Source organism: Myxine glutinosa, chromosome 5 (genome assembly GCF_964187855.1).
Source record: "Myxine glutinosa chromosome 5, kmMyxGlut1.1, whole genome shotgun sequence".
Classification (NCBI taxonomy): domain Eukaryota; kingdom Metazoa; phylum Chordata; class Myxini; order Myxiniformes; family Myxinidae; genus Myxine; species Myxine glutinosa.
The window spans coordinates 52,461,125-52,474,881 of record NC_136265.1 but is presented as its reverse complement, the minus strand read 5'-3'; the positions used below and the strand labels follow the sequence as shown (position 1 = coordinate 52,474,881).

Sequence of the window (13,757 nt, the reverse complement as noted above, 5' to 3'; positions counted from 1 at the left end):
TCTTGGGGAGAGGTATGTTTTCAGGATCGGCTTCGTTCTACGTAGGTATTCCATGGCGATTGTTTTGCACATTTGTTTGTGACATATTTGGTGGCCCTCTTCTATTCCGAGGTATTTGTATGATGCTTTGTTTTCGAACTGCTGTATTGTTGTTTCAAGGTCAATTTTGATGTTGTCTGTTTTTGTTGGTTTACCTTGTACAAATGTGCATTTGGCGAACTTGTCTAGTCCAAATTCCATTTGAATGTCGTCGGAGAACAGTTTTTCTAGTTTTAGTTCTGTCAATTTTTTGTCATTTGGCGAGAAGAGCTTTAAATCATCCATGTATAGTAGATGTCACCTTTCCTATTTCTTTTGATGTTTGTCTATTGATTGTTAGTGTGTATCTGTGCCCTTGTTCATTGATGAGGTTACTTATTGGGTCCAGAGCCAGACAAATCTGAAGGGGGAAAGTGTCTCCCTGAAAGATTCCACGTCGTATCTTCATATCTGGTTTTCGATATTTCTTTCTGAGTGCTGTAATATCAATGTGGTATTCCAGAGCTCCATTGCTTTCTCAATCGGTTTGATTATTTGGGGATTAATTTTGCACATTTGCATGCATTTTATCATCCACGAATGTGGGACACTGTCAAAAGGTTTCTTATAGTCTATCCAGGCAGTGTCTTCCCATTGTTCCATAACACCCTCTCTTGGGTCATTCCATGTCAAATCATCAAAGAATCTGCCGTCATCTCTCAGATTTTTGTAAAACTTTGGGAACCAATTGGGACCCATGAAAAACAGCTAGAACTCAAATATTTTTGCTAACAGCCTCTAAATTAGTGAGATACAGGTTAACGAACTTTGGACTAATTAGCGCGATGTCGCGAATTCAAATGGCCATATCTCTAAAAGTATAACACCAAGAGAGCTGGTTTTGGTGTCATTTTAAAGGTATTTTCATGCCCTATAAATTTGTCTGGGCAACATTTTCCTACCTCCAATCACAAAAAAGTTATCACAAAATATAAACTTCAATCGTGAATCCAAATAAAATGTATCCTTCAAATTTCCTCAAATTCATCCCAGATGTACCTTATGATGTCAAGAAGCTTCCTCATAAGTTTTGTGATGGGCACTCCAATAGTTTCTGAGATATGAGCAATAATGTACATGTACGTATGGCATATAGGTTCGAAAATCAGCATTTGTAATGTATTATACAATCATTCTAACCTAGCCATGACAGGGAACACAGGGAACAACCATCAATTGCTTTGAAGTATCATATACTTTCATTTTCAACTGGGCCTGAGGGGAATTCTCATCTGGGGAATTCCAACTGGGATTTCCCATGTGGGTAAGTCGAGGTGATGCAACTTTCACAGTCTAAGATCCCCAGGGAAAGTCCAAGTTGGCTTAGTGTAATGCTTAGGCCTGCCACCAACAGAAATTGGCAGTTCACTTCTGAAGGAGCTGCAGAAAAATGACGACTGCCAAGGAAAAGTTCATCTTGAAGCAGAAATCCTGCTGCAATCCCTTTGGAGCTCATGAAAAACCAAAGTCGTCTGGCTTGAGAGCTGTTAACCAAAAAGCCATAGCCGCTCATCCAAGCCTCAAACTGCAAAGTGCACAGAAAATCTGTACCCAGTGTCGTAAGAAACTGGCAAAAAGACAACCAGGTGTGGTAGAGACTCAGAGTGAAATACCATTACCAGTGACCAGCAGCGCTATTAGCAGTAGTGAGGACAATGATGGTGGAGGTGAATCACCAATACCAGGCAGTTCAGGGGAGTTTGAATTTCATTCTCCTGAAATGGAACTGAATACACTGAATGAGTCTTTGGGATTGATTGGAGAATCACCTATTCCAAAAAAGAGACTTGCTGCAGATAAATATGTGAAATCCAAAACCAAGAAAATCGGTGACACTGGTTAGTGAACCTAAGTCAGGTTAGTGAACACTGTGTACTTGAACTCACTTATTGATTGTATAATACATTACAAATGCTGATTTTCGAACCTATATGCCATACGTACATGTACATTATTGCTCATATCTCAGAAACTATTGGAGTGCCCATCACAAAATTTATGTGGAAGCTTCTTGACATCATAAGGTACCTCTGGGATGAATTTGAGGAAATTTGAAGGATACATTTTTTGGGGATTCACAATTGAAGTTTATATTTTGTGATAACTTTTTTGTGGTTGGAGGTAGGAAAATGTTGCCCAGACAAATTCATAGGGCATGAAAATACCTTTAAAATGACACCAAAACCAGCTCTCTTGGTGTTATACTTTTAGAGATATGGCCATTTGAATTCGCGACGTCGCGCTAATTAGTCCAAAGTTCGTTAGTCTGTATCTCACTAATTAAGAGGCTGTTAGCAAAAATATTTGAGTTCTTGCCGTTTTTCATGGGTCCCAATTGGTTCCCAAAGTTTTACAAAAATCTGAGAGATGACAGCAGATTCTTTGATGATTTGACATGGAATGGCTGTCTTACAACCCTTTTATTACACTTTTATTTAACTTCATCTGAATTTTGTTTGTTTGTCCCGTTTAAAAAATCTTTGAGCCGTTCATTTTCTAGGTTCCATACATTCGAGAGAGCTGAAATTTGGCACACGGTCCTCTTTTATAGTACATTTTCATCTATCAAAATTTAATAAACAAATAAAAAAAGGTTTAAAACTTTAAAAAACAAAAAAAACAAAAAAAAACCCCCAAGTCAGGAGACGACGATGGTTCACGAGCGAGCGGTATTCAATGACAGGACGGACTATAACCGAAACAGGCCCGGACAGGCCAGGCCCGGAAATGTCAAAACGAAGGTTGCTGACCTTGAAATGAGATAGAAAATAATGTATAATCAGTTGTGAGGTTAGTCAGCTACACAATACCGAAAATTCAGTGAAAAATTAAATGAAAAAATAAATAAATAAATAAAAATGAAAAATGAAAAATTGAGCTCCGTGGGGCTGGACACATGACATTGGCCTAACCAAATATCGAAACCCCTGTCAGATTCCACCAAACCCCACAGAAGATGTAGCTTGAACTCGTATACCCTCAAAAAGACATCTTTTTCGGGCGTGGCTCCGCCCACAATGGGCGCAATAGGCCCACTCAGGGCAGGACACAACTAGATCATGATATCAACCATAGCTGAATCATAGCTGAATGCCTCAACTCTGTGTTTGCCTCTAAATCTTGTGTCCCAAACCCATCCCTCTGTACCCACCGTACCCAGTCGTACCCAGCTGCTCCTAGACTCTGTGTCCTTTCCTCCTGACAAGGTGGAAAAATTTCTGTCAACCCTCGACTCTGATTCTGCAACTGGACCAGACGGCATCAGCCCACGGGTCCTAAAATCCTGTTCTTCCGCTCTTTCACTCCCTCTCTCTGTTCTCTTCACCCTCTCTTTTGCTCAAGGTCATCTGCCATTTGCTTGGAAATCAGCCAACATCACCGCTTTGCGCAAAATGGTGCAAAAACAGATCCTAGCAACTACAGACCAATCAGCCTTCTCCCAATTATCAGCAAAGTCATGGAATCCATAATTGCTTCAGACATGAAATCTTTCCTCTTCTCCAATGGCTTGATCTCTGATCATCAATTTGGTTTCAGACCTGGTCACTCTACTCTGGACATGCTGCTTCTGCTTTCTCAACAATGGATGGAGGTCCTCAATGCCAAAGAGGAAATTAGAGCTGTCTCCCTTGACATATCGTATGCCTTCGATACGGTCTGGCACCCCGCTCTGCTCACCAAACTCTCCTCCTTTGGTATCCATGGAAATCTCCACGCATGGCTGGTGGACGTCCTCTCAAGTCGTAGTCAACGTGTGGCCCTGAATGGGTTTTTCTCATTTCCTCTTCCTGTTCAGGCTGGAGTTCCCCAAGGCAGTGTTCTGGTCTTCATCAATGATCTCTCTGACTCTCTTGAAAATCATCTCTATCTCTTTGCTGATGACTCTACTCTCTGTCGCTCCATTCCTCATCCCTCAGATCGGCAGTCTGCAGCCTCCTCACTCTCTGCTGACCTGGACAAAATCACAGACGGGGCAAACAAGTGGAACATGTCTTTCAATCCTGACAAATGTCACACTCTTACGATGTCTCTCCGAAAAGACCGACTGGACAACCCTCCCATCCACTTTCTGAATAATCCTCTCCAAGAAGTTCTGTCACTCAAGCTTTTGGGTCTCACTATCTGCCATGATGTTTCCTGGGAAAACCACATTTCAAATCTGGCCTCCAAAGCCAGTCGCCGACTGGGCATCCTCAGTCGTGCGAAGTCCTTCCTTGGCACACCTGAGCTCCTCACCACATACAAGGCTTTCATCCGCAGCTCAATGGAATACTGCTCTCCCCTCTGGGCTGGTGCTCCTGCCTCACACCTAGCTCGTCTTCACGCTGTTAAAACCAAAGCGTTCAGAATCATTGGAATCTCCCACGATGAAGCTAACTCCAAGGGCCTTTCACTCACTCACCGCAGGCAGGTTGGTGGTCTTTCCGTCTTCTACCGACTCCTCTCTGGCCTTGCCCCCCCCAGCTCTCTCTCGGCTCTGTCTCCCAAATACTCCTACAGATCGCACAATATCTGCCTGCAACCCTCTTATGGTTGGTGTTGGGTGTTGGGCTAGCGGCTAGGGTGCCAGCTTAGGATCCTAGGATCCTGGGTTCGAATCCCGGTCGATCGCTGAATTAACGCCAGGGGGGTTGACTCAGCCTGTCATCCTTCCGAGGTCGGCTTATTGAGGACCAGTTCACTGGTAATTCCCTGTTTGTCGTTAAAGGCGGCAAAAAGGGTTGGCGTCAGGAAGGGCATCCGGCCGTAAAACATTGCTTCAAAAAGGGGACCAAAAAACAACAACAACCACGGTTCCCGAAAAAGGCCAACCCCCGATTTGCGGGGAAAAATGGCCTCTAAAGGTGGTTATTTATTTTTATATTAACCCTCTTATGGTTAAACTGCCAAAATCAAGACTCTCTGCTCACCTTCACTCCTTCATTCCTCTTTTCTCCTGCCTCTGGAACAAACTCCCTCACTCTCTTCAATCCCACTCCACCCTCCAGGTCTTTAAAACAGCTGTTCACCACCATCTCTTATCTTCCCCCATCCAAAACCTTGATCTTTTCTACCCCCGCTAATTTCACCCCAAATCCACTTTTTTGAAATACCAACTTCTGTCCTGGAAATCCTTGGTGTCCTTGTGTTTTATACTTCTCCCACCCACCCCGCCCCCCTTCCCACGCCTCCTCCCCCCAAGCCCTCTCCCTCCCACACATCTCCCTGCTCTCAAATGTTATGTTTGTGTGCTTCCCCTTCTCGCCCCATCTTATCTTCCGCTCCCTCTTTTTATATCTTTTGTTTGTCTGGTTGATTTGTTTGTGAAATAAATGTTAGCTCTTTCACGAGCCTCGATTAGGTATACAAAAAAAACCAAAAAAAAACCTCCCACCCAAGTTTCATCAAGATCGGATGATATCGGGTAGTTATGCTGCAGATCGACACATACACACACACACACACACACACGCACACACACACACACACGCACACGCACACACACGCACACGCACACACACGCACACACACGCACACACATGACGAATGTAGTGATCACTTGATAACTCGTGAACCAAAAAGGTGTGTAGTCCTATAACATGTTTTTTCATTTACTTGTTCCATCTCTAAACCACTTTGTTGTGTTAGATGATGGTACATCATTTCTGTGATGATTCCTGTAAGCAGTTTGTATGTCGTTGGTGAACATGTTACCAGCTGGTATTTGTGGGGTAGTTGGGTTTCCTCTGCTTTTGGGATGAGAAAGGTGTTCCCTTCTACGAGCCGCTCGTCCACTGCCTTTTCCTCTTGGATCAGTACATTAAATGTCCTGGCGTAGTGATTGTGAAGAGCATCAACTTGCTTTGCCAGAAATTTGGAATTCCATCTGGGCCTTGGCTTTTGAAGTTCAGCGTTTTTATGCCTCCACCCCCGAAGGTGGCCAGAGGCGTTATGTTTTCGGGTTCTCCGTCCGTACGGGCTAAACAGCGTTCTTCTCAGTAACCATATGTCCGATTGAGGCGAAACTTTCAGGATAGGAGTGACACTCATGCATAATGTTTTTATGATTATTGTGATGTCATAGGTCATGTGGTATGGCAGCCATCTTGGATTAAACGCAAATAATTAAAAAGATATTTCTCAGAAACTGCTGAATGGAAAAATTTGAAACTTGGCACATTGTCAAGTACTCCCAATGGGAACAAAAGCATGATAATGATGACATCATAGGTGAAGTGGTACACCAGCCAAAAATGTTTTAATCTAATTCGTTATCCTAAAAATCTGAAATTGCATGCACATGATCTCTGACTCATTTGTATTGAAATATATAATTTATGACATCATAGGTCACATGGTTTGGCAGCCATATCGGATTTAACCTAAAACCTTTTTTTTTTTTAACATCTCCCAAACCACCAAAGCGATTGACTCGAAACTTTACGTTTTTCATTGACTAAGCATGGCGATTAAAAAAAAATGATCACGAAATCATCATTGGTCACATGGTGTGGCAGCCATATTGGATTGAAGGAAAATATGAAGTAATTATATCTGAAACTGCTTACCCTATTGATGCAAAATTTTACAAATATTATCTAACACCACTGTTGCATATAGTTTGAAAAAGATGATGTCGTAGGTCACGTGGTGTAGCAGCCATATTAGCTTGAAAGCCGATATTTTAAAATTTCCCTTCTCTGAAACCGCTTCACCGATCGATGCGAAACCTGTCATGGCTGGTGAAAATGTGATACTTGGAAACAGCTGAAGGGATTTAAATCAAACTTGTTTATTTTTAGGACAGTGAACGAGGGCATCTACCCATTGTGGGACTTTGCAGAGGCATATTGGGACACAGTCGCATTGTTCTAGTTTGAAGTTGTTTTCTAATTTTCTCCATCAATCATCAATTGGGGCATTGCCTCGAGATGTTGCTTCTTTTCCAAGTTTGGGATGGATTCTGCTTCCTTATGTTCTTTTCGATCTTCAAAAATTCCTTTCCAGAATTTTCCCAGTTTTCCATTTTCAGGGGGAGTTGACACATTCTGCCTTTGTTTCCCCAATTCACGGTAAAATCTCTTTGGGTTGCTTTCAAACGTGGTTTTGTTTTCTCCTGTTGTTTCCTTCTTCATAGTTTTTTTTTTTTTTTTTTAATCTTTCTTGCTAGCGTTTTTATTTTGAGTTTGTTTTCAGTACCAAAGTACTCGAGGTCTTTGTCTTCGATTTTATGTTTGGTTTTTATTCTTTGGATTCTCTTTTTTAGTTTTGGGTGTCTTTTTCCTGTCCTAAACTGTTGCATTTGACCTACTTCCTTCCGCAGTTGCTCTCTTTGTGTCTCTAATCTCTGTCTCCAAGGTGGAATTTGGTTTCTATTTGTAGGGCCTGGGTTTTTTCTTCTTCTGGTGTTGCTTACTTTTTCTTGAATAGTGACGCAGCAAAGCACACGACATTGATTTCCTTGAAGGTGGATGATTTTGAAATCTTTTTTTTTTCCTTCAGGTGTGTGTGTGTGTGTGTGTGTGTGTGTGTGTGTGTGTGTGTGTGTGTGTGTGTGTGTGTGTGTGTGTGTGTGTGTGTGTGTGTGTGTGTGTGTGTGTGTGTGTGTGTGTGTGTGTGTGTGTGTGTGTGTGTGTGTGTGTGTGTGTGTGTGTGTGTGTGTGCGTGCACGCACGCCCACGTGTTGTACAGTAAATCGATGCATTCACATTGTAGATGCTATTTATTCTGTCTGGCTGCAGTGGAGAAGTTTAAGGAAAAATTGTGCAAGCATCATGAGGCTGCGACGAGATGCATTAGAACATACAGCAATCAAGAAGCCCTCGAGCTGGACAGTATTTTTGTGGAGCCATGCTTGCAAACTATCACGAGCGATCGGGAAGAAGGCGGTCCCGTGACACTGCCCGAACTGCTGCCACCATCCGAAGTTGCAAAAGGCAGGAACGTGGTGATCGTGTCAGGAGATGCAGGAAGCGGGAAGTCCACACTGTTGTTGAAATTGATTCGTGACTGGGCACTAAAAACGTCGTATGGAACATTTGACATGCTCTTTTTTTTCAGATGCAGTGATTTGAGCCTTTTGGACTGTAAAGTATCACTGCATGAACTGCTTTTTGATCGCTGCTGCTGTCCAGATATTCGCCGTGACCTGGTAATCCAGCGAATTCTGAAGCGGCCACAGAGTGTGCTCTTGTGCTTTGATGCACTTGATGAGTTTCGCCAGTTACTCGGAGAGAACACTCCAGTGTGTGCCTCACATGATTGTCAAGTTTCAGTAGCAACTCTTCTGGTAAATCTTCTGCAAGGGACCTTGCTTCGTGAAACCACCAAAGTGGTGACCACACGGTTTCCCGTAGACCTTCAACCACTCTTCAGCTCTACTGTGGCACGTACGGTAGTTGTTGCAGGTTTTACTCCTGAAGGTGTTTTGACGTACCAAAAGCACTTCCCACAGAATGATGATGATGGTCGTCGGGCGGCCTTAGATCTACTAACCTCCAGCCCACAGATCCGAGGTCTGTGCCAGTTACCAATATACTCTTGGATTATTGCAAAAAGCCACAGCTGCATCCGGGCAGCCGAACTGGACAACAGCAGTAGCTGTAAATCCACACTGACAACAACTGAGGTGTTGTTATCATTGGTACAGGTGTTTCTGCAGCACAACATGACCACCACGAAGGCTCGGTGTCGTGTTGCTCTCTTCGACGAAGCGAAGCCAGCAATTTGGCGCCTGGGCAAGTTGGCCTTGGCTGGTCTTGTCAATGAAGACTCTTCCTTCCGTGAAAAAGATCTAAACAACTGTGAGATTGAGGAATCTGATCTCGCCCTCGGTTTCGTCAGCAAGTCCCGCTCCAGTGTTGGCTGTGACATCGATGAAATCTTCTCCTTCCTGCACACGACGCTGCAGACGTTTCTTGCCGCACTTTTTCTCACCACGTTCCACAGCGCTTTGACACTGCTGGAGCATTTTCCAAACTACCAGAGGCCATCATTTCCTTTCAAGTTTTTCCTCTGTGGTCGTGTCAATGCACATTTGCAAAAACGTTCCCAACTCAGTGAAAGTAAGAAGAGTAACCTTAAGGTAAGTTAATCACTTACTTCTGTGTTTTTTTTTTGGGGGGGGGGGGGGGGGGTAATGAACATTGTTAGTTATAAACAAGTGGAGGAATATCTGACCTGATAAATTGTCAGCTGCTGATTTAAAAGCAATTAAATCTGCAAAGCATTTTTACTTTGAAGCAATGTTTGAGGCTTGTGGAGTAGCTGCATACCACGCTCACATACAATACCTGAGATAACACTGCACTTGACTGTATAGAAATGCAGATGCTAAGCTTGGGGGCTGTAGTGTAACTTCCTGGGTCACTCTGCGTTACGGCGATGCCTTCTTTGACGTCGTTTTCCTGTCTTGACTCGTTGGGGCTCTTCATTTTCCAAACAATGTATCACTTTCAATATTCGTCATGATTGGTCCATGGATGGTGATGGTGTCCTGATCTTTGGTAATGGCAACATAAGTTGAGTATCCACTCGCATCTCTTTCCCTGAATTCAGCGTCAATGACGTCTGTTGCCCCCACATCGCTGGGAGGTCGGTGACTTTTTCTTTTCTTTTTTTACTGCCTCTCCTTTGGTCGAACTTCTTTCTCAATCCTCTGACCCTTTAAAGAAACAACAGGATGTAAATATTCTGACAGCACTCGTCCCCGTCCCCCTACCAGTTAACGTCCCAAAATTGAGACTCGCCACACACCTCTATTCTTGTTGGTGGAACCGGCTTCCTGAAGCGCTTCAATTGAACTCTTCCCTCCAGGGCTTCAATAATTAACCAGACCTAACCCAACCTTCTTACTTGCAGGTTGTCTTGTTTCCTCTTTGCCTTCTCTTTTGCTATTCGTTCATTCCATTGCTGATTGTGCCCAACTGTAGCTCCACTATCAGTTCTTCCCCTTAATCATCTCACTTTCCCATGAGCCTCAATTTTGCCGAAGAAAAAGGTGGCCAAAGAGAAAAGTCTTAAGTTGATACCTTTAAAAAAAAAATCATATTGAACAAAAAAGAAGTTGTTTGCCTCGAACAGACCAGATGCACTTGTTGCGTTTTTTTTGTTGTTGTTGTTGTTGTTCCCACTTTGACAATCGAGTTAACGCTTTCTTTACCTGTTTGTTTTTGTTATGTAGTCAGAATTTTGAAGCCAACTTAGGACTGAACTGAAATGCTCTCTCTTCGTCAGGTCTTGTCACATTTTCTCAGTGGCTTAATGTCAAAGCATAATGAGAAGCTTATCGCTACAATGGCAGGAAGTTGCCATTCCTTAAATAAGAACCGCAAAACCCTGGTTCGCCATCTGCAGCGCAGCATGCGGCTCCTCTTCCACAATCTCGCGGCAAGCATTGGATGTCGACCCAGTGACATGGCTTCCTCAACCGATCATCTCACAGATGACTTCCTGTGGGTCACGAGTTGCGCCTTCGAGTTCGGTGAAGAGTCTGTGGCGAAGCAGCTCGCCAAGGACATTCCCATACGTCACATGAAACTTCATCACATGTCGCTCCCACCAGGAACTTGCACGCATTTGGCCTACGTTCTTGTGCATCTTCCAGGTCGGGTGGAACTGCGTCTCGACAACAACTTCATTGGTGATTTGGGCATTGACCAGCTCTTACCATGCATTGACAAGTTCACTGAGCTACGGTGAGTTGGTTTTTATTTTTTCTCCAAGTCTGCTGCCTGGAAAAGGTGTGAATTGAAAGGTGTGAAAAAGGTGTGAAAAAAAATGTGAATCACCGTTTGCCCTTCACGTGACTCGTGGTGGTCCCTCTCGGCTCTCCCCCCGTTGGTATTTTTGTGCACATAAGATTGTTCACGGTTCTGTTTAAATATTATTTAAATATGTATAACCTTTCCCCTTCAGTGTTTTACTCAGTGGTATTTTACAACACGCTGTTTTTCTTCCTATTTAAAAGGCTTTTCTCAATTTCCTCTCCAACTCATTCCACCTCAAAAAAAAGAAATTCAATATCTTATACGTCTCCCTCACTACATGGTCTAAATTCACATTCATTCCATCCCTCCTCCATCATTCTGAACCGGATTGCTAACTTGAAAATCACAACAAACCCAATTTGTTTTCAATGTTCGTCTTTCATTAATCATCCACTTTCTAAACTCCCCTCTTGCCCCTCCCATCCAAATCCCTCCCCTTGCACCTAAACTCCCCCCTTGCCCCGCCACTCTTAAACTCCCCCCCTACCCCTCCACTCCTGAACTCCCCCCTTGCCCTTCCACTCCTGAACTCCCCCCTTGCTCTTCCCCTCCTAAACTCCCCCCTCACTCCTCCCCTTCAAAACTCCCCCCCAACCCCTCCCATTCAAATCTCCCCCCATACCATTCCTCTCCAATTTTCCCTCCTCTCCCCTCCTCCTCAAAGCTGCCTCCTCCCCACTTAGTCTCCCTTCTATCTCATACCTCCACCCCCCCCCAACCTTCTTCTTTCCTCTGCCCCCCCTCAAACAACCCCTCACTGTGCCTCATCCCTTCACCTTCAAACCTTTCATCCTCCTCATCCTTCCCTTTCTTGGAACTCTTCTGCAATCGCTGACACACTAACAACTGCTCTCCCTACCTCCCCCTCTCATCCTTCATCTTACCCTACTCCTCCCCTCCCCTGTCCTGTACCCGATGCTCCCCCTCTCTCTTCATTAACGGTATGGACCTCAAACATCCGGGGCCTTCGCTCAAACCTGACTGATCTCTCCATACAGGTTGCTTCTGACAATCCAGACTTGATCTGCTTAACAGAGACTTTCCTCCTTCAAGATGTCTGATTCCTTAATATCTCTTCCTGGTTTACTCCCTCCTCCGGTATGATAGACCTGAGCCTCGGCCTGGTGGTGGGGTGGCTATCTTTATCAAAAACTCTCTTCCTCACTCTCCTTGCACTGCCCTCTCTCCTCCTCACCCCCAGGAGTACCTCTGGCTACGGCTTCCTCTCCGCTCCCACCTTTTGTTCATATGTGTTCTGTACCGTCCCCCAAACAGTGATGACTCCATCTACATTTCACTGTCTGACAACATGGACCAACTTCTATCCACTCATCCCAACTCTCTCTTCCTCATATGTGGTGACTTCAATTGTCATCATGCCACCTGGTTGGGTGTGGGTTCCTCTCTCACCAGTCATGGCACCTCAGCAAAGGACTTCTGTGACTCACTGGGATTGACACAATCTGTCAATTTACCGACCCGGATCTCAGCCAATGGAGTATCTTCTCTTCTAGACTTGATTATGACCAACTTCCCTGCTAATGTCTGCTGCTCTTCTTCTGCTCCAATCGGTTCTTCTGATCATGTGCTTGTCAAAGTGGACATCTCTCTGGCCATTCTCAGAGAGCCTCCTCAGCGCGAGTCTGGCATTTCACTCAGGCCGACTGGGACGGTCTTCAAGCAGCCATCAATCGTCTGAATTGGTCTCCCATCTCCACTGCCTCTGACATCAATTCTTCCTGGGAATTCTTCCAAAGCAAACTGATCTCTCTCATGCACAGATTTATCCCATCTCGCCTTCAGTTGTCTTACCCTTCCTCCCGTCCATGGTACACTGAATCTTGTGGTGAGGCAGTTGCCCTGAAACAACTTGCCTTTGCCTCTTGGAAGGCTAATCCAACTGAAGGAAATCTCAGTTCCTTCCACCAAGCTCGGAACAAGTGTGTGTCTACCCTCAGGAGTGCCAGGAAGCACTATCTCTCCTCACTCAAGAATGAACTCTCAAACCTGTCTCCTTCCTCCAAATCCTGGTGGCGTCTGGTCAAATCCGTTTCTGGTGTTTGTTCCCCCTCCATCCCCTCCCTTACCTCAAATGGCCACACAGTTGACATCGCACGTGACAAAGCCGAATGCCTCAACTCTGTGTTTGCCTCAAAATCCTTAGTCCCAAACCCATCTCTCTCTGTTCCCACCTTTCCCAGTCGAACCAAACTGCTCCTGGACTCTGTGACCTTCTCTCCTGACAAGGTGGAGGAGTTTTTGTCAAACCTCGACTCTGATTCTGCAACTGGACCAGATGGCATCAGCCCACGGGTCCTAAAATCCTGCTCTGCCGCTCTATCTCACCCTCTCTCTGTTTTTTCACCCTATCTTTTGCTCAAGGTCATCTGCCAGCATCCTGGAAATCAGCAAACATTACCGCTTTACACAAAAAAGGTGCCAAAACAGATCCTTGCAACTACAGACCAATCAGCCTGCTCCCAATTATCAGCAAAGTCATGGAATCCATCATTGCTTCGGATATGAAATCTTTCCTCTTCTCCAATGGCTTGATCTCTGATCATCAATTTGGTTTCAGACCAGGTCACTCTACTCTGGACATGCTGCTTCTGCTGTCTCAACAATGGATGGAGGTCCTCAATGCCAAACAGGAAATCAGAGCTGTCTCCCTTGACATATCACGTGCCTTCGATACGGTCTGGCACCCAGCTCTGCTCACCAAACTCTCCTCCTATGGTATCCATGGAAATCTCCATGCATGGCTTGCGGACTTCCTCTCTGGTCGTAGTCAACGTGTGGCCCTGAATGGATTTCTCTCATCTCCCCTTCCCGTTCAGGCTGGAGTTCCCCAAGGCAGTGTGCTGGGCCCTGTGCTTTTTCTGGTCTTTATCAATGATCTCTCCGACTCTCTGGAAAATCCTCTGTATCTCT

General features: G+C 44.7%; 1 protein-coding gene across 4 annotated transcripts in view; it reads left to right on the top strand.

Moving 5' to 3' along the window:
* LOC137427526 (nucleotide-binding oligomerization domain-containing protein 2) overlaps positions 1–13,757 on the top strand; it is a 44,833-nt gene that overhangs the window by 13,201 nt on the left and 17,875 nt on the right. For all 4 annotated transcript variants that reach the window (XM_078778067.1, XM_068117084.2, XM_068117082.2 and 1 more), the window contains 2 exons: positions 7,800–9,142; positions 10,294–10,754. In XM_078778067.1, the coding sequence (XP_078634193.1) occupies positions 7,800–9,142; positions 10,294–10,754 (1,804 nt within the window). The remainder of the gene's footprint in view (positions 1–7,799; positions 9,143–10,293; positions 10,755–13,757) is intronic.